The sequence below is a fragment of the Grampus griseus genome (genome assembly GCF_964374135.1).
Source record: "Grampus griseus genome assembly, chromosome: 19".
NCBI lineage: Eukaryota > Metazoa > Chordata > Mammalia > Artiodactyla > Delphinidae > Grampus > Grampus griseus.
The window spans coordinates 24,812,436-24,831,662 of NC_139013.1; the positions used below are offsets into that span (position 1 = coordinate 24,812,436).

The window sequence follows — 19,227 nt, forward strand, 5'->3', positions numbered from 1 at the left end:
TCATTAACCAGAACAATGAGACCTGTAACGTGGCAGGAAGGCCTGAAACTCCGATCACACCAATAAGGTCTCAGGCTGCTGGGCCATCACAAACAGTTGATTATATTGAGTGTTCCTCTCCAACCACAAGTGTGTGTGTTTCACCACGCCAGAAATAAACCTGGCTAACCTGCCCCGGCATTGACAATGAGTATTTGTCCACAAATTAACTGTCTTCCGCCTCCAGACCACCCCCAGGCCCTTCTGGCACTGCATCCCCAGCTTGGTCCAGAGCAGCCATGGTGGAAGGAAGCCCAACCTGTCCCGAAACCTGGCCCAGGGAGGTGGGAGGCTCCAGTGAGACTGTGATTAGATCCTTCATCTCCCAGCTCAAACCTGGTGACCAGGGGCAGGGAGGCAAAGCTCAGTGTGTTGGGTTGGTTCCCTGAAACCCCACACGGCAAGCTTCCGATCATCCTGGCGCCTGCCACTCAGACACCTCATTGCAAAAGGGATTGAGGGAAGAGAGAGGAAGCACTGAAGGGAGGAAGGGCCTCCCCACTGAGCTGGGCTGGGGGCAGGTGACAGGAAGCAGAGAGGCCTGGAAAGTTAAACTTGGAAAGTGGAACCTTGGTAAAGACACACTGGGCAACCTTCTAACGGTGGCCAGGCTGAAACCAGCTGGCAGAAGGACACTCTTTGACCTGAACAATGTTTTTCAGATATATGAACTGCCCAAAATGAGATACCATTCCACATCTAGGAAGTCTAGAATCCCCCCCAAAAAAAGATAAATTACACATATTAGTGAAGATGTGGAAAAATTGGAACCCTCATACTATATCTCAATAAAGCTGCTTTAAAAAGATACGAGTTGTTGGGCTTCCCTGGTGGCGCAGTGGTTGAGAGTCCGCCTGCTGATGCAGGGGACACGGGTTCATGCCCCGGTCCGGGAAGATCCCACATGCCGCGGAGCGGCTGGGCCCGTGAGCCATGGCCGCTGAGCCTGCGTGTCCAGAGCCTGTGCTCCGCAACGGGAGAGGCCACAACAGTGAGAGGCCCGCGTACCGCCAAAAAAAAAAACAAAACCAAAACTCAGATGATTTGGTGATTCTGGGGCCAGGTGCCCTATCACAATCAGCTATAGCACTGAGGGACGGTTGCCCCCATAGCAGGGCCTGGGTCGCAATTCACAGTGCCCCCCAAACCTGCCCGCTCACCTGTGCTACCAGCCCACCTCGGATGGGCCTTTGAGCTCGGGACCCCTGTGGGGCTTTCACAAAGGACCCTCACGCTTCTAAGGAGTTTGAACCCATGGCCCGGCAAGAGGAAGAGCTTGGGAGTAATCTGTGACGCCTCCCCCCAAATCACATGCAAAATGCTCTGTGCATCTGTGAAGAGAATCCACACGCTTCCTTCCCTTGGATGCTCAAAGGCATCTGTGGCTCAAAACAGGTTAAGAATTTCTCTCACTTATAAAATAGGTAGCTAGTAGGAAGCAGCCGCATAGCACAGGGAGATCAGCTCGGTGCTTTGTGACCACCTAGAGGGGTGGGATAGGCAGGGCGGGGGGGAGGGAGACGCAAGAGGGAGGGCATAAGGGGATGTATGTATACATATAGCTGATTCACTTTGTTATACAGCAGAAATGAACACAACACTGTAAAGCAATTATACTCCAATAAAGATGTTAAAAAAATTCTCTCACTTAAATTGTCTCTTTATAAGATACTGTCCCTTCATCCTCCTTTTTATGGATAAGAAAAGACAGGACGCAAAGGGAATGATTAAAATCCCATACCTGCTAGGCACTCCCGTCCCCCGGCTCTGGATGCAGTGCTTCTTCCCCCGGTTCCACTATCAGCAGCCCCATGTTTGCCAGCAGAGAGGCAAGAGTGCGCTCCCTCCTCCCGTGACCCCCTGGCCAGGCGGGAGAACTGCTGTGAGCCGATCACTTCACTCCCCTCCCTGCCAAGCCGGGCTCCCCATGACTGTCAGGGCCCCGACTCAAGGGCACAGACAAAGCAGGCCAGGTTGTTGCTGGGGGCAGTGGCCACAGGGTCCCCACGGGGAGCGGATGCCACTGTGCATTCTGCTTCTTTATTGGAGTTCTCCATCACATTCCCGGAGCCAGGAAAAGCAGGCAAGGGGAAGTTTGCACCCCAGGCAGGCTGGGTCCCCACAAAGAGGAGCTGCCTGGTACTCAAAGCTCTGCACTCCCAGTAAGATGCTCTCCGCCCACCCTCTTCACCTCACCCTGCCTTCCTCTGGGCTGATGAGCTAAAAGATCCTCCATGGCCACCTTGGGTCCTGTGACGCCAGGGACCTTCCCAAAGCCCCCACGATGCCTTCAGGTCTCTGCTCAGCTGTCTCCTAGCCAGTGTCAGGCGGTGCAGAGGCTAAACCCCAGTCTCTGGCTGCAGGAGGACTTAGGTTCGAGTCCCTTCTCCACAGCATCCTGGCTGGGGACTGTGGATCCGCTACTACACAGCTCCAAGCCTCCTTCCCTTATCCGCCAAGTGAGGACAGCAATTCTCAGCAACAGCGCCAAGGGTGGCTCGGGAGGCTTTGCTCCCCCATAATCTTCTTCGGCACCTGCCCCCATTTTCTGATGCAGCCAAGTGACATTTTCTCAGCTTAATGAAAAGCATTATACTAAAGCAGCTTCAGCCAGGCCTTTGGCCCTGTCCTCTACCAGATGGCGGCCCCCAGCCAGCCCACGGAGAAATTCTGGAGCTGCTGCTGGAAATAGCACCCACCTCATAGGGTTGTCATGATGGCCCAATGAGATACTGGAGGTAAAGCTTTTGCTCCATGCCCTGGCACATACCAAGTAAGTGTTCACTAAACATCCATGCCCGGCTCCAGGGCTGCCTCCCAAACCGACCTCATCCTGCCACCCGGGATTTGCTCCATCTCACAAGTCCCGTGCTCAGGGAATACAGCTGACTTTAATAGCCCAAGCCCAACAGAACTGGGAAGGAAAATTTATCACATGAATGCACTGTAAAAAAATCTTCAGAAACGGGCCAAAGAAAACAAAACAATCCATTGCCCGGCTGTGGACTACCCAGTGCCCGGGATGCTTTGCCCTCCCTTTCCCCATCTCCGAGCAGACGATCCAAAGCTGACTGGCATCAGGGAGTCCCTGAGGGCCGGAGGGACTCACAAGGAGCGGTGCACCTCTTCCCGCACACGCGCGTGGGGCGTGCTCAGCTCTTGGCTGGAAACGGGCAAGTCCCACAACCTTCGCCACTCCCGAGCGCCCCGGAGGCCCGAGGACTGGCCATTCCGCTGTGGCCTCAGAGCACCGCAGAACGCAGGCCCCCATGCAGCCCCTTGGCACTGCCCTGCCTTCTGCAGGCCGGCCCTAGGGATGCAGCCCAGGCGCCTGACGCTCCCTGCACCGGCCTCTCCATCCACCGCAACACTGCCAGCGCCCTCCTGGCACCCCGCGGCTGTCCTTGACTGTCCTATCGCCACCGACACCACTGGGAAAACAGCTGGGAGGGACGACTTTATAGGGACACGACCAGGCTGGGTGCTTTCCTGGTGCGGGGGCTCGGAGCAGAGTGGGGACCCTCTTCAGAGCTGGCTGCGTGCCTGAGCACGTGGACCCCCAAGTCTGTCAGTGCGCCTGGATGAGATGCCGAGCTTTATAACCTCACTGTGTTTCCTCCAGCCATGGGGAGTGCATCTCTCCCGCACAGAAGGCCACAGGGCAGGGACCACACGGCCCCTTCCCCTATCCTACCCCGTGTGGACCCCAAGTCCTGTCCTAACTCTGGACTCTCCTCCCAAGAATTTGAGCACCTCCCCATTCTGCCTTCAGACAAAGCCCCTGCCCTGGAGGGAGCCCCTGTCACCAAGGGCCAGGCACCTGCAGACACAACAGTGCCCAAGCCTGGGTCAGCCAGGACCCAGCCAGGACCCTTCAGACTCTCCAGTCAGCACAGATCCTGCTGCAAAGAGCACTGGACTAGGAGTCCGGGAACCTGGGCTCGCGTGTTGGCACCCACTCCCCTTCTGCCCAGTCTATACCAGCATTTCCCAAATTTCAGTCATCTGGGAGCCACCTTCATGATTTTTGCTGACTCCAAGCATTACATACTATTACTTAAAACTTTGTCAACTCAATTTTCTCACTTAAATGACTTCCGCATCATCTTAAATCACACATGGCCATAAAATCACAAATTCAGCGTGTAACCATTCAAGTGTTAAATGTTCATATGCCTGTTCCCTAACACCTCGTTCTTGGAACTACTGACCCAGATCATACCTCCCTCCTTGCCTCAGTTTCCACACCCAAAAGAGAAGGCGGTGGGACTAAATGACTCCCTCGTAGGTCTTCTCAGGCCCAAGATTCTCCCCTGTGGAGCCGGAGCCAGGTGGTCAGGATCCTGGGACAGGAGACAAGGCAGGAGAGCCTGGCGCCTGCCAGACAGGAAGCCAGAGCCCTGCTGCCAAGGAAGGTGCTCGCTGGATGCAGAGCCAACAGGAGCACCGTGCCCTCCACTCAGGAGCTCCCAAGGACCCCAAGCCAGTTCCCATCCCCAGCTCCACAGGCAGCTCCCAATTACAGAACTTTACAGTGAGAAAAACCTCATTCATCACCTCGTTTATAGCTGGAGAAACTGAGGCACAGGAAGGAACTTAGCTAGGGCAGAACTGAGCTGCAAAACCCAAGTCCCCTGACTACCAAGTCACCCCCATCACCCCACAATGGCCAGGCACCCCACAAGTCTGACCTCCCCTTGTTACCAACTCCTGGAGGCCTGGGCTCGGGTCTGCACGCCCGAGAGTGCAATGCAGCCCCTTCCCGGAAGGCAAATACAGGAATTCTGATTTTGATTGGAGTTTAAATGTCCTATTAAAGGGGCTTTTATGCAGTTAGGTTGGAATGAATGTGCAGCGACGCCCATGGCAGGGAGCTTCAAAAGCCTGTGTAGCCGGGGTGCGGTGGCCCATCTGAATGTGCCCACAAGATGGAAACACCGTCCCCAGGGGAATAAAGGCATAGTAGTCTCTGTATGTAATAGATTGTATTGACCATATGGAACTGATATAAAAATCGTGTTGCATGGGGTAATCTGGACTGGAGATAGGAATATGACAGGAAGAATATGTTCCATAACCAGCTGGGTGGCTTTCTGAGTTCCTGAGCCTGCCCCCCGGGACCCCCACCAACTCTCCCACCAGCCCCTGGGCATTTACCTGATGCTGTCACGGAGGAATCCCAGGGAAGCGAGAAGTCCGAGGCCTCCCCCTCTTCAACTAAAAGAGAGAACAGAGATGGGCCTGTGAGTTTGAAATCTGTGCAAACAGGTCACTGGGGTGGGGCACAGGGCAAGGAGGAAGGATCATTTGTGGCGGTCCCTATAATACCCACGATCAGGGGGCAAAGGGGTCAAGCCTACAAAAGAGGCCTTTGTTGGTTTCACAGAGACGTAAAATAATCAGAACAAAACATAAACAGCAAATAAGTGCTGTATCTGTATGGTTCCCCCATCCTTGTGCCCCTGGCAGACATCACAGATCGATCACAGCACTGCCTCAAACAAGACACAGCATAAGAATCTTTCCCTACGCAGTGCGACAGGCCATTACTATCTATAATCAGAGTATCCACTTGAGATAAAGCCATTTGACACTCACAGGAGTAGAGTGAAGACTCAGTCCTCCTCCTGGTCCTCCAGACACTGACCTCCTACCAAGAGCCCTTAGACCACCACTGAGATGTGAAGGCTTTCTCGATTATTCCAAGAAACAAACAAGTGACTCTCAGAGGTTGGCAAAGCATGGTGTGCTATCCTCTACACTGAGAACTGACCCACAGACAGACCTCAGGACATGCTGGGGTCGACTCTTCCGTGGTCAGCAGTCCTGGGCCGGTGACATCAGAAAGCAACTCACCGGACTTCCCTGGTGGTGCAGTGGTTAAGAATCCACCTGCCGGTGCAGGAGACAAGGGTTCGAGAGCCCTGGTCCGGGAAGATCCCCCATGCCGCGGAACAACTAATCCCGTGCGCCACAACTACTGAGCCTGTGCTCTAGATCCCGCGTGCCACAACTACTGAAGCCCGTGCGCCTAGAGCCCGTGCTACACAACAAGAAAAGCCACCACAATGAGAAGCCGGTGCACCGCAATGAAGAGTAGCCCCCGCTCACCGCAACTAGAGAAAGCCCGCGCATGGCAACGAAGACATAATGCAGCCAAATAAGTAAATAAATTTATTTAAAAAAAAAAAAAAAAGAAAAGAAAGAAAGAAAGCAACTCACTTCTCCACTCCACCCCAGAGGCCACAGAATGAAGCTGGGGAGGGGTGAGGTGTCCCCACTACCTTGCGGCCCGGTGTGTGAGACCAGGCTGGTGGCCGTGGAGGCCATGCACTAGGAGAACACGGGAGAAATTCTATACAGCATACTAAAGCTCTTGTCCTGGAATTAATCCCAGTCTAGGCATGTAATAATATTAAAGCTGGGTTATGGACTTTGTAAAATGGAACTTTGTTTAAGCCAAAAATGTGCATACACAGTATTTTTCAGATTTAATGGGCTCTGGAGTTCTACACATGTGCAGGCTGAAGCCACCACGTACCACCCTGTTCTCTTTGCGATGTCGCTGTCTCTACATGGGCACACACTGTGAGCCAGGCACTGCTCTGTGTGTTTAATCCCCATCAACACACTTGGAGAGGTGATGTGACGTGCCGGAGGTCCTACAGCTAGAAAGAGTCCACACAACGCTGGGGCTGGAACCCAGGACTGTCCGTCTCGAAGCCTGCTCCTGTGTCCACCTGAGATACAGAGGATGCTGTCCAGAATCCTAGCAACTCAAGACTGGAAAGCAGCAACCCCAACCTGCCCCTCAGAAGGCAGGTACACAGCATGCCGGGTGGCCGAGCTGGGAGAGGAAAAAGCAGGTTGGCTTGTGGTCAGACGCCGGCTTCAAACCCCGATTCTGCCTCTAATTATATGACCTCGAGCAAACTGTTTAACCTCTAGGCTTCAGTTCTCCCATCTCAAACACGGAGGTAAAAATGGTACCTCAGCCACAGCGTTATTGGGAAGATTCAATGGGATGACGGCTGTCATCCACTGGAACAGTGGCTCAAGCACCCAGGTGGGTTTGGTGCCAGGGCTGGAACAGCTCTCAGAATTAACAAGTCCTGCTCTGCGTGACTCTTACCCTCTTTATTGTCCACCCGTGATCTTACACCAGCCCCCCCATAGAGCCTCAGAGAACATGTTTTCTTTCAACCCTCAGAAACAGCTCGCCCAAGAGGGCACACCCACGTCACTGAGCAGAGGCCAAGGAATGCTAACCAAGGGCCCTCTCTTTCCCAAGTTTGCATTCTGAGAGTAGAAACTCGGCATTAAGACAATGAAATGCAGAGACGATCTGGGTTGGGACCAAAGCTATTGTTTGACTCAGCTCGTTACAGCTGGGGTGGGGCTTTCAAATATGCAGCTTCGTAACTACGAATCGAGACCTCGAGGCAGGCAAAACTGATTTACTCCCCAAGCTGATTCCAGCCGGACAGCCTCCGAAACACAGGCGGGTAACGCCTAAAGCGATCGGAAGCAGGCCGTGCATGAAAGGAGTAGTCGTTAGCAGCTTTCAGGGCCACACCTGAAATCAGTTTCCTTCCCATGTCATCGTTTACTTACTTTAAAATGTAATATATATATTGCTTCTGTTGAGAGGTTGCTGCCAATTTGTAAGGTCATCATGCTACCATTTCATAGGACACTGTCAACAAGATCTGTGTGGGTACCTAGGACCAAGACATGATGCACAACCCTAGTTCTCCCTTTGCCCTCGACGTACTCCAGGTATCAGGGCAAAAGTCCCCACACTTGGGTCCACTCAGTTCTCTGGTTGGGAAGTGTGACCTTCCAAGTCGTTGAACCGGAGGATGTCCCTAGGATGCCAAATCCTTCCCTCCCTAAGATTTGGCTTCAGCCATTATGGGAAGGAGAATGAGAAAACATCTGCTATTCCGGAGCTCTTGGGAGCATTCAAGGCTCTGTTTCCTGGGACGATAAGACTGCAGAGGTGGGAAGAGGAAGAGGGCGACCCGACGCCGCCGGCTGGGGAATTCCAAAGTGACAGACATGATTACAGGCAAACGGCCGCATCACACACCAGCATCCCCAGAACCACATCCCTCACAGCGAGGGCCAACTCGCCTAGTGACATGGGCACGAATGCACTTTCTTACAACTGCTGACATTCACCCCACTGACATCCCATCCCCTGGCCCACATTATGTTTTTTGAAGGTATAAACACTCCTGATGAGAAAGAGTGACGCCCAACCGCCCACCATAACCATCACGAGGCCCTGTGCTACCCGACCCTGAACGTGAAAAGGCTCTCCTCCCCTCCAGGCAGCCTCTTCTGTCCAGGCTGGCCTCTTCAACAATAAGATAACTGGCAAGGGCAGCAGGCAGAGAGCAAGGAAGGCCTCCCCTACAGCTGGAGCCAGGCACTTGCTGGGGGGCCGGAGCCGTCCCCAAAGCGGAATTCTGCTGCAGGGGCACGATGAACACCGAGCGGTGAGCATCTCAGAGAAAACTTGATCAGCACAATGGCCAATATGGACAACACCCTAAGGGGCTGCCCAGGCAGCCAGGGAGCTAGGGGCTTTCTGGGGACTCCCCCATACTCCACGTCTAACTTTTTAATTTATAAGATACTTGGCACCACTGAGGCCAAAGTACACACCCCCGCCGTGCCCAGCCTCAAGGGGAGCACAGGGAGATCCACTCCTGTGAATGATGGGCGTTGTAAGCACAGGGTGGGTGCACAAGGCCAGTATGTACACAAAGGGAGGGCGCGTGGGGACAAGTGTATACACATGGGGAAGGGGCACAGAGTGAGTGTGAACACACAGGGTAGGGGTGCAGCAGCAAACGAGGGGATACGTGACAAAGTGTGTATGAAAGGAATGGAGGTGCAGGGCCTATGTTCCCATGGAAGAGTGCACAAAGCGTATTCACCATGGTTCCTGGGGTGTGTTAAGAAAGATTCTGAGGCTCTCTCAGGGCATCAGACAGATCAGAACTCTGTGTTCTCTCTCTACTCTGGGATCACATGTTGTGATGGCTGACTGCCCCATGGGTGTATACACCTGTGAGCCCCACCAGATGCTGTCTGCCCAACTCAGCAGTGGGCTCATAAGCGACCACAACCCCCTTACTCTGGGAGTACCCACAGCTTGCCCGTCTATGCACCAGGATGACCTTGCCACCATCAATGAGATGCCAGTGAGATCCAAAGCCTGTGTGCTGGGCCTCTGGACTTACAGACCCTCCAGCAGGGGCAGGTGGTGCTAGGTGAGCACCTGTATAAGCCACCTCCCCAGTGCCACTTGCTCCTGGCCTGGGGAGGAGTATCCTCTCCTCGGGGCTCCCCATTACCTGGAAAATGCAGAGGAGATGGAGCTGCGGAAGGGAAAAGGAAGGGGAGGCAAGGGGCTGAGGTGGGAGGCTGGAAACGGGGCCCTAGAACCAGGGCAGGACTGGGGCCGCACATGGAGGTTGGTCTAAGTCAGGCAGGATCTGGGTTGACAGACAAGGTGTAGGCTCGAGGCAGGAAAGCTCAAGCACAGTGCTAAGGCAGACGGTGTCAGGAGGTGAACGAGAGAGACAAGCAGAGGCAGGCGTCGGTCCGAGGATCAGAGGGGGCCTCCAGCAGGGCGGCAGGGCCCCAAAAGCCCCCTTCCCTACCGCGAAATCCACAGCAGGCCAGCTGCTCAGCCTGTCTTCAAGGATCTGCGAAGGCCCTGCTCCTGGATGTAAGCCTCTGGACATGTGTGCAGCGAGGCGCTTCTCTGGGGAAAGGATCCATAGTTCTCATCAAAAAGATCTAGAATCTGCCCCTCCAAAAAGGGCTTTATTTGAGGAGTCTTCTCAGCTGGCCCCACCTCTGGCTGGTGGTCCCAGGGTCTGAAGGGACCACTCCATGCTTTGCTGGGTTTTGTCCCAGGGATCACTTTACCCTTAGGGAAGGGCTGCACCCACCCTGGCCTGACAGAGGCTCCCTAGAGGCATCCCTGCCCCAGCAGAGGTGGTGAGCCTGGCAAGGGGCACATGGCTGCTCTCCTTGGCTCAGCCTTGGGGAAACGCTCTCACCCACACCAGGCCAGGGCCCAGGAGAGTAAAGGACACATTGAGAGCCCAGACTCATTGTCAAGCGTGAAATGGAGCATCACTCCTGACTTAGTACTAAGCAAACTCAAGGAACGAAAAAGTGTAAAGCAGGAAAGACTATTGTGTACGTATGTGCAGGTTGTGCACTGCAAAAGAGGCCCAGCAGAGGTGGTGAGAGAGGGTTGAAATTTAGCCCACAGTCTATCTGTTCTGGTACAAGACTATGAATGTCCAGAGGAAGGGGTACCCATTGTTTTTGCACAAAGGCACAGCTGGTCTTTTTTCTAATCCACACAGATGTGCTATAAAGCATAGCCCATGACCATCTCTGGCATCAGGCTTCAGGGCAAAATGACCAGGGTCGGGGGCAAACTCAACCAGTGGGCCCACACTTTCAAGGCTCCTCTCTGGTGGGGATGAGGGACAGGCAGTGGATGGGGTTGGGAGAGTCATGGCATGGAAGAGTACAGGTCCTCTGCAGCCAAAGCTAAAACTACCCAAGCCCCTCAATGCCAGCCCCCTCACACCAAGCTCAGACCCTCAGAGGAACCAAGACCTCGCGACAGGGTCACATCACAAACCCATTAATTTAACTCCACGATTCCCCGGCCATCTGCTGAAAAGAGAGGAAACTAACACTTTAAATGATGCAGGTAAGACCACCTGCCATTCTCCTCCATGCGCACCTGCCCAGAGCCAGGGTGCGAGAAGGGCTGAGACTCTATGTACCCTCCCATCAATCTGTCCACACCCCTGTCACCTGAGCACCTCACCACCAGGAAGATGGGTCTAGGATTTAAAGCAATCTATTTTTGGACAACATCGCTCCTAACCAGAAGCCTTCTGCCATCAGATCTAGTGCTTTTAAACACAACCACACACACACACACACACACACACACACACACACACACACACAATGGCGGTATGTCCCAAAGTTGGAGGAGAAACTGTTACCTAGACTTACTAAGAGATAGTGGGTGGGTCCACAAGTCGGCTGCTTTGTAATGTATTTTTACAGCAATTTTGGTAATATTTAACTTCCCCCTTAAATGCGTACTTTAGAACCAGCACCTATGAAAACATGAAAGGTTACTGAAAATTTTTCATAAATTGTTCCCCTGGCCTATCTCGGGCAGAGGGGTAGGAAGCCTAGATCTCACTCGGCCACTGGCTTCCCTTTCTCTCCTTGCCTTGCTTATCTACAACACAGGGAGCACACAGGGCTCTAGGAGTAGTCCAAGAACTCCAGAATAGAAGTTTTTCCATCCTCACCAGGAAAGTGACATTTCCAGAAGTCATCCACCCAGCTCATCCAGCAGGACAGATGAATGGGATGAGGGTATCTGGAGAGAAGCTATAGAATGAAGGGATTCAGGGAGTGGGCCCTGAAATAGGGCTCCCCAGGACCATCCCTAGCTCTGCCACTTACAGGCCGTCAGATCTGGGGCAGGATGCTTGACCCGCTCTGACCTTTGGTTGCCTCCTGTGTAAAATGGGGGTAACACTAGTACCCACATCACAGGAATGTCGAGAAGACTAAATGCAGCGGTATTCCTGAAGCACGTGGCTCAAGGCGAACACGCGGCCAATATTAGCGTTACTGCGATAACTCAAGCTGCCCCTTCACCCCCTGCGGTGGCTGGCCAGGTTTCACTCTGCAGGTAAAGAGGGAGGGCTCGAACAGTGAGATCAAGTTTCCCACCGAGATCCACCCCTACCCCCCCCCCCCCCCGCAGGAAGGGCTCAGTGAGGGCCATGGATCTTTCGGCATCACCGCCTTCTCGTCCCCGCCACGGTGCAGGGAAGGTGTCCCTAAGTGTGGGACCATCTGGAGATCACAGCCAAGGGCTCAGCTTCTGTGCCAGCTCATCTCCCTCTCCCTCCCGGGTCCCCCCGTCTGCACCCCACACACCCCAAAGGAGAACTGGGAGATATCTGCAGAAGGAACAGAAGCTACAAGGTCAGCAGAATCTATATTTTGGGGAACCCTGCAGAAATTTGATTCCTTTCCCCCACCCTTCCCTAATAAAATGAAAATGAGGGTGATGATAATGATGGTGATGATGGAAAACATAGGGTAATAAATGTGAAACATTTCAAGTTTTCTTTAAGTCCTCGTAAAATGGGTTTTTCACTAGACCGGGGATAGAACACAAGTGGCACAGCTGCCCCAGCTCCCCTGTCCTGCACCCGTGGCAGGCACTGCTGATGAGTCAAGGCACTCCTTCTCACGAGGCACAGATGCAGCTTCAAAAGGCTCAACAAGCTGGGTTAAAAATCTATTGGCCTTCTCTGTCCTGGTCCATAGCTTCCCTCCCGTTCAAACACCTCTTCACGGCACACACATACCACACACATTCACACCCACACACCTTACACTACTCTTGGGGTGTGTCCAACTGGAGTAGATCTAGGCCAGAGCCAGGACTCTCCCCCAGAAGAGCAACCTTCCCTGAGCCCCAGTGGCCCCAGGCGTCACGCCGAGCATCCCACCTACAGGCTCCCATTGAATCCTCCCCGCCGCCGCCTAAGGGAGGCCTCAAATCCCCACATTTCTGATGAGGCAATAAAGCCCCGGGAGCCCAAACATTTGTCCAAAAGTCGGCCCATGGGCTCACAAGGCCAGAGCGATGTTTCCAAGTGTAGCTTTAGCTCAAAGCCACAAACACCCAGCACCAGAGGGCGCTTACAGGTATTTCCTCAGCTGCTACCTGAAAGTCAAGGCTTTACTCACCCATTTCACAGAAGGGGAAAGAAAAGTCCCAGAGAAGAGAAACAGCTCACCCAGGGGGGCAGACAAGGTAACAAAAGTCCTGAACTCCAATACTCTAGCTCCCAAGCCCTGGAGTCCTCATAGACAATGCTCCCTACCACATGGTTCTTCCATGAATAAGCAGCTACGTGTTGCTGAGCTCTCAGCAGTGCTGTGAGGAGCACTTTGTACACTTTCAATTGCCCAGAGCAGTGCTTCTCTGAATGTAGTCCCCAGACCTGCAACAGTAGCATCACCTGGAAGCTTGAGAGGGATGCAGAATCTCTGGGAGTGGGGCCTGGCGATCTGTATTTTTACAAGCATTCCAGGTGATTCTGATGCCTGCTAGAGTTTGAGAACCACTGGCCTACACAATCTTATGAGATAAGTACCTTTGTTAACCCCCTTTTACAGATGAGGAAACCAAGCAGTTTGCCAAAGGTCATGGAGAGGTGGAGCCAGGACTGGGATTCTTTACCCCTTTGTTTTACTTCTGCAAGCAGCAGCTCCGGTTCACACTGACTGCGGTCAACCAATGAAAGGCTTCTCTCTCTCTCGCTCTCGCTCTCGCTCTCGCTCTCGCTCTCGCTCTCTTTCCCCAGGGATTGAAATTTACAGAAGCTTGTCCCTCTCTGTGCCAGCTCCAGGGGAACCCAAGAAGAGAATTCATCCTCTGGGGTCTCCTCCCAAGCACACAGGTCCTTGGGGAGAGAAGGAAAACCATGTGAGACAGTGGTGTGTGGTAAATCTTTAAGAAGACAGTGGTCCAGGGAGGAAAAGGGCTCTGGTTTGCAGTGTTTGCCACTTTCTATAGTGAAATACTCCCACCACAGCTACTGTCAAGCTACCAAAGAGGACGCTGCTGAACGTGGAGCTGGGAAAAGATGTGCACAGTCAGCACACCACCAGCTAAAGAAGCAGTGCCACGGAGGGGCGGGCACCAAGCTGGGGTGGGGCAGGGGCGCCTTCCTGGCTCTCCCCACCTACCCCATTTGTCCTGCTCAGGCTCAGGCCCCATGTCCCAGAATTCACTCACCGTTGCCCTTCTCTTACTGTGTCCTAGCTCAAGCATCTTTTTTCTTGTTATAAAAGTTTCTGAAATAAACGCTCCATGTACAATGTAGAAAACTAGGAAATAGTGAGTTAAAATGGGGAAACTAAAAGCACAACTTTCCCTGTATAAATGCATTGTCACAACTTTATAGAAAGTTGAAACAATACATGCAATTGAACAACACAACCAGTTCTGGAACCTGCTTTCCTATCTCAGCAATATATAATGAACATCTTTTCACATCAAAAACAGGGACCAACACGGATGTTATTAATGGTGGCCTGAGTCCCATCATAGGAGGCTCCAGGACTAATTTAACCAATGTCCTGTTGCTGGACACCTAGGCCACTGCTAGTTGTTTTCGGCTGTAAGAGAAGCCACGTTGCAAAGCCATCCACACACATAAAACACGGCCGCAAGCCTGCTCAATGATTTTTCTTAGAATTAGTTCCCCAAAACAGGATTACTAGGACAAAGAGTTTGCCGATTTTCAGGCTTTTGAGACATACTGCCACCGTGTATTTGGCCTTTTCCTCCTTAAATAAGCACTGAGTGCCTCAGGTGACCTAGCTCTGAGCTAGGTATTATGAGAAAGATGAGAAAACGGACTTGGACTTTGACTTACAACCTTCACACCGTGAACTCCATGGTGACAAATGTTACCACCGTTGTGCCCCTTGGAGGCTGGTACATAATGACAGCTGAGTGAATGAATGAATGGATGGATGAACAAACTACGGTATGATGGAAGATGCTAAATGAATCCCAATCTCAGAGACAAAAACAAGTGGACACAATAAGGACCCAGAGTGTAGCATGAAGGAGTGGGTCGGAGCTAGGAAAGGTGAAAGGACAGCAGGGACCAACTCCCACCCACAGCCCACAGCTCAGCGCTCTGACATGGGGTCTTCCTGTCCACAGTCATAGCTCCAGTGAAGCCTAGAGCTAGGATGAGTTTCTACTCCAACTGCAGATAAAATTCTGATTTCCTTTTACACTGACATGTAAATCTTACTTTAGGAAGACTGATATTCATGGATAAAAATTTCTAAAGTCTGTGGGTCTCTTTTTTAATGTAAATAAAACATTTCCTGCTCAAAGATGAAGTTCAGGAAAATCAAATCAAACTGCATTTGTCTAAACAAGGAAATATACTGATATAAACTCGGGGGAATCTGAGGCAACCCCACCAGGCCCCACCCAGCCCTACTTTGGATTCTGCAAGGGCTTCAAGCTTCTTGCCCAAATTTCCAGGGTCAGCCTGACCACCAGCTACATAACCACCCTTCTTCCCTGGTCAGAAACACCGCCCAGAGCTCAGGCTCACCTCCTCCAAGAATCTCTCCCTGACCACCCTGGCCCTGGACTTACGTTAGCCTCCTTTGCAGCAGCGTTATTGCCAAAGAAAGACGCCTTAGGATCAAATCCCCATGTGCCATGGTTTGCTGTGTGACCCTGACCAATGAAGTAACCTCTCTGTGCATAACAATCCTGCAAGGTAGCTCTGAGGATAAAATAAGAAGGTGTTTATAAGGCACATGGTCCTGAGCCCAACACTCAGGTGCCTGGCAAAGAAAAATGATCCTACAGCATGTGTTGCCCCCAACTGTACTCTCGGCCCCTTTAGGGAGACCCCCTGTGTCTCCTCTTTCTCCAGGGTCAGCCTGACCACCAGCTCACTTGGCACAAGACTACACATATCAGTGACACTAGAAACGACAATCACTTAACGCTCTTCACACACATCATCACATTTATGTTTAATCCTCCCAGTGACCTGACAAAGGGTGATGGTGCCCATTTCACAGATGGCGAAACCAGGGCCTAAATGATTTTTTTAACTGGGCTAAATTATACAAGTAATGGGAAGTAGAGGTCAAATTTGCAGCCAAATCTCACGTGGCCCCAAAGCTCACACGCTACCACCAACCCAACACGCCTCCCAGCCTGTGCTGAACAAATGGTAACTGACGGCCCGAGGTTCCCAGGCCTCCTGTGCTGCCTCAGAAAAGCCACAGCTGATGGGGAAGGTGGGGTTGAAATGACTCCTCTTTTTGCAACCCTCCAGAGCCCAGTCTGCGAGGTCAACGTTGGGGGTGTCAGCCTAGGTCAGTCACCCACACTCCCCAGGGCCTGGATTCGGCCTCTCAGTCATGGTTCCACATCCATAAAGTGGGGGTAATAAAATTCCCGTTTGTTTTGAAGACAAAGTGAAATAACACATGTAAAGGGCTTAGCCCAGTGCCCGGAACCTAGTGAGAACGCTAAAAAAGACTCTTGTGTCTGTGCTCCCAGCAAAACCATTCAGGGTTGGGATGTTTCCTGAAAATTCCCTTTCTGGGGACCCACCTGCCTGGGCCTTAGCACTTGGAGGGCTCCAGGCCCCCCAGGCTGCCCTCATGCTTAATCCCGTCTCTCCTGAGGTTAATATCCCTGTTCATATATATATTTCATTTCATACAGTCGCCCCTGCACAGTCTCATTAACCAGAAACATGCAGCATATAAATGTGAATTTACGACGGGGTCTGGCTCCACATCCTGTTTCGATGGCAACACTGGGTTCTCACCCACCAGCTGTCCAACTCTGACGGAAGGTGACAAAGCCGAGGGCACACTCTGCCGTGCACGGAGGGGCCGAGATAACACCCCACACAAAGGGGTGCGTGGAAGAGGCCCACTGAGCGCTGGGGACGTGAAGGTGGGCACCAGGGCCACGGGGTCAGGGAACATCGGCCTGGGGCCCCCGCCCCTCACTCGGGGGAGAAGGGAACGGCATCTGCCCAGTTCTGTTTGCTGTTTAGGGCGGGAAGAAAGGAGCGGGTGAGACCAGAATCCCACTCTCTTGCCTTTTTTCCACTTTCACTTAAAGAATAGCACCATAAAGTAGAGACTAATATTTTTTTACGACCCCTTAACAACTTATCCTCTGTGCTAACATACTATAAATAAACGTCAGTACCTTGTTATACATGTGGTTTATCTTAGACACAAGCAAAGAGGAAACCGAGTCTGTTACTGAAAACTGGTGTGTGTGTACACGTGCATGTGTGCATGCGCACGGGTGTGTGTTAGTGTTTTCATTACATTCTGGAAACACAGACCAGCCTCCATCTCTTTCTTCATATCAAAAGCCCCAAGTCTTCCACAGGAATGAACTGTAATGACCGTTTCCGAACATGTTGTAATTCCACAGGGATGTCCCTGGGGTAGGGGCAATAATAATGCTTTGCAGTTTAAAGAGTCAATACTTTAAATAAGTCTGATTTGGGAGGGGGACACTTCATTGGCGCAGATGTGCCCCTCAGCTCAGCGCCGCTGCCCACCCACCGTGGTTAGAATGCACATGGAGGCCTTCAGGGGGCCCTGAGCACCTCCATCTGGCAGCTGATCTCCCTAAAGCAGGCCTTACATCACCCAAACTTGCCCAAAGTTCCTGAGAGGATGACCATCTCGGGGTAGGGCAGGAGTCTCCCTGGGCTCGCCCTCCTGAGCCGTCTGGTCCCCAGAGCCGGCAGGGCCTCCCCAGACCTCCCCTGGGAGCTTGGCCAAGTCACACCACCTGTCACACCGAGTGTGACCGATGCTTTTCTTCATATCAACCCCCTTCTTTTATTTAAATACCTTATCTTCCAGCCTCCTTCTAGGCAGCGCTACTCACAAAATCACACATTTGGTGTGCTAGGAACAAATTTCTAATAGCTATTAGAATAAATATATAAAGTAACATTTTCCTAATCGTGGAATAAATATGTAAGTATGGACGAAAAAAACTCATTCACCTATCAACCACCTGTATCACCACAGGACTCAGGAATGCAGAATGTCACATTCTGAGGACCACAGGCATGCGCAGTGCTGGGCGACTTTGATAAATAAATGAAGGGGGGGCACACCTGTTCATTTCCTCCCACCCCAAAAGTGCATTGCAGTTGTCCTACGTGGAACCCCAGAAATCCACCCAGCCCATTTAAGCTCATTTAAGGGTCATGCTGAGCAGACGGTGGCAGGGGATACGCCAACTACAAACTCTCCCCCAGCTTTTAGCTCGTGGGCCCACCACGGCCTGGAGTGGGGGACGGAAAATCTGGACAAGGAAGCTGCTTCCCAAGTGTGCCCGGTCACTCCCTGCACCAGGCAGAGCCCGAGCACGTGGGCGACACCAGCCTGAGGCCACTTCCCAGTGCAAGCACCCAGCTGGGCCAGGGAACACCAGCCTCAGGAAGACGCAGGGGGAGCCCCACCAAAGGCAAGGCCCCAGAAAGGGCCAGGTGGACAGCAAAGGATGCAGCAAAGCATGAAGGCAAGCGGCCTGCAGCCCCCAGGCCCCGAGGCTGGCACAGAGCCCTGGAAAAAGGCTCATGGCTGGGTAGAGGGTATACTGAGCCCTTCCTACCCGCAACCACATCTGTCTCATCCCACAGTCCTGAGAGGCCCAACACTTGCCAGATGTGGCCGCCCATGGGGACCGAGTTCATTTTCCTCCCGTCCTGTGATAATACTTGGCTGTGTTTATTTAACTTTCTGCTTTGGATGGAGGAGAGATGGGCCAGGAAAATCAGTTTGGCTCCCTTGGATCAAAACATAGCAGCCCACACATCATGCGAGGACACCCACGCAGAGAAGCTCCCCCGCCCCACCCGAAAAAGCACATCTGGCCCACTGCTGGCAGGGGCCGGCCCGGACCCTCGGGCGGCTGCTCCGTGCAACTCAGGGTAGGCTGAGCTGTTGCACACGCCCCACGTGCCCTGCCAGGGCCAGGCTCCTCGCAGTGTCCCAAGCAGCTCTCTCAACCAGGCCAAGAAGCTCAGAGAGCTTTCAGGTGACACATGGTGCAGCTCGTGGGTAGTGGAACCAAAATTCACAGCCAGGTCTCCCCACCCCCAGACCCTGAGGAAGGTGAGAGAAGGATGGATGGCAGGAAGAAAGGAACGTCCATGAGAAAGGCTCCCGAGGCCCCAGGTCTCCATCCTGCACCTGCGCGTACAGATGTGACTACTTCTCCTGCCTCCGCACGCGCCCTGGCTCCTGGGTGGGAAAGGGGCCCCTCTTGGTGGGTTCATACAGCCAGAGAAAACCATCCACGCTCCCTGTTCTTGTGGACTAATTTCAGTGCCTCTGCCAAGGCCCATGGCCCCTGAAGCATGCTCCCAAGGCCGGCAGTAAGGTCCAGGAGTCTGGAGCAGGACTGGCCACCAGGGCCTCACAGCAGGGCAAACACGGGAGCTCCCCCACTGCCCGTCAGGCAGGCTCAGCCGTCCCGCTGGCAGGACCCAGCCG

The 19,227-nt window shown here is 52.9% G+C and overlaps 1 protein-coding gene across 6 annotated transcripts in view; it reads right to left on the minus strand.

The window, feature by feature from the left end:
• Positions 1-19,227, minus strand: part of ZNF423 (zinc finger protein 423) — a 326,671-nt gene that overhangs the window by 263,320 nt on the left and 44,124 nt on the right. For 5 of the 6 annotated variants that reach the window (XM_082676940.1, XM_082676938.1, XM_082676937.1 and 2 more), the window contains exon 2: positions 5,197-5,256. The exons of the other annotated variant lie outside the window; for it this stretch is intronic. In XM_082676940.1, the coding sequence (XP_082533066.1) occupies positions 5,197-5,256 (60 nt within the window). The remainder of the gene's footprint in view (positions 1-5,196; positions 5,257-19,227) is intronic. 6 annotated transcript variants of the gene reach the window in all.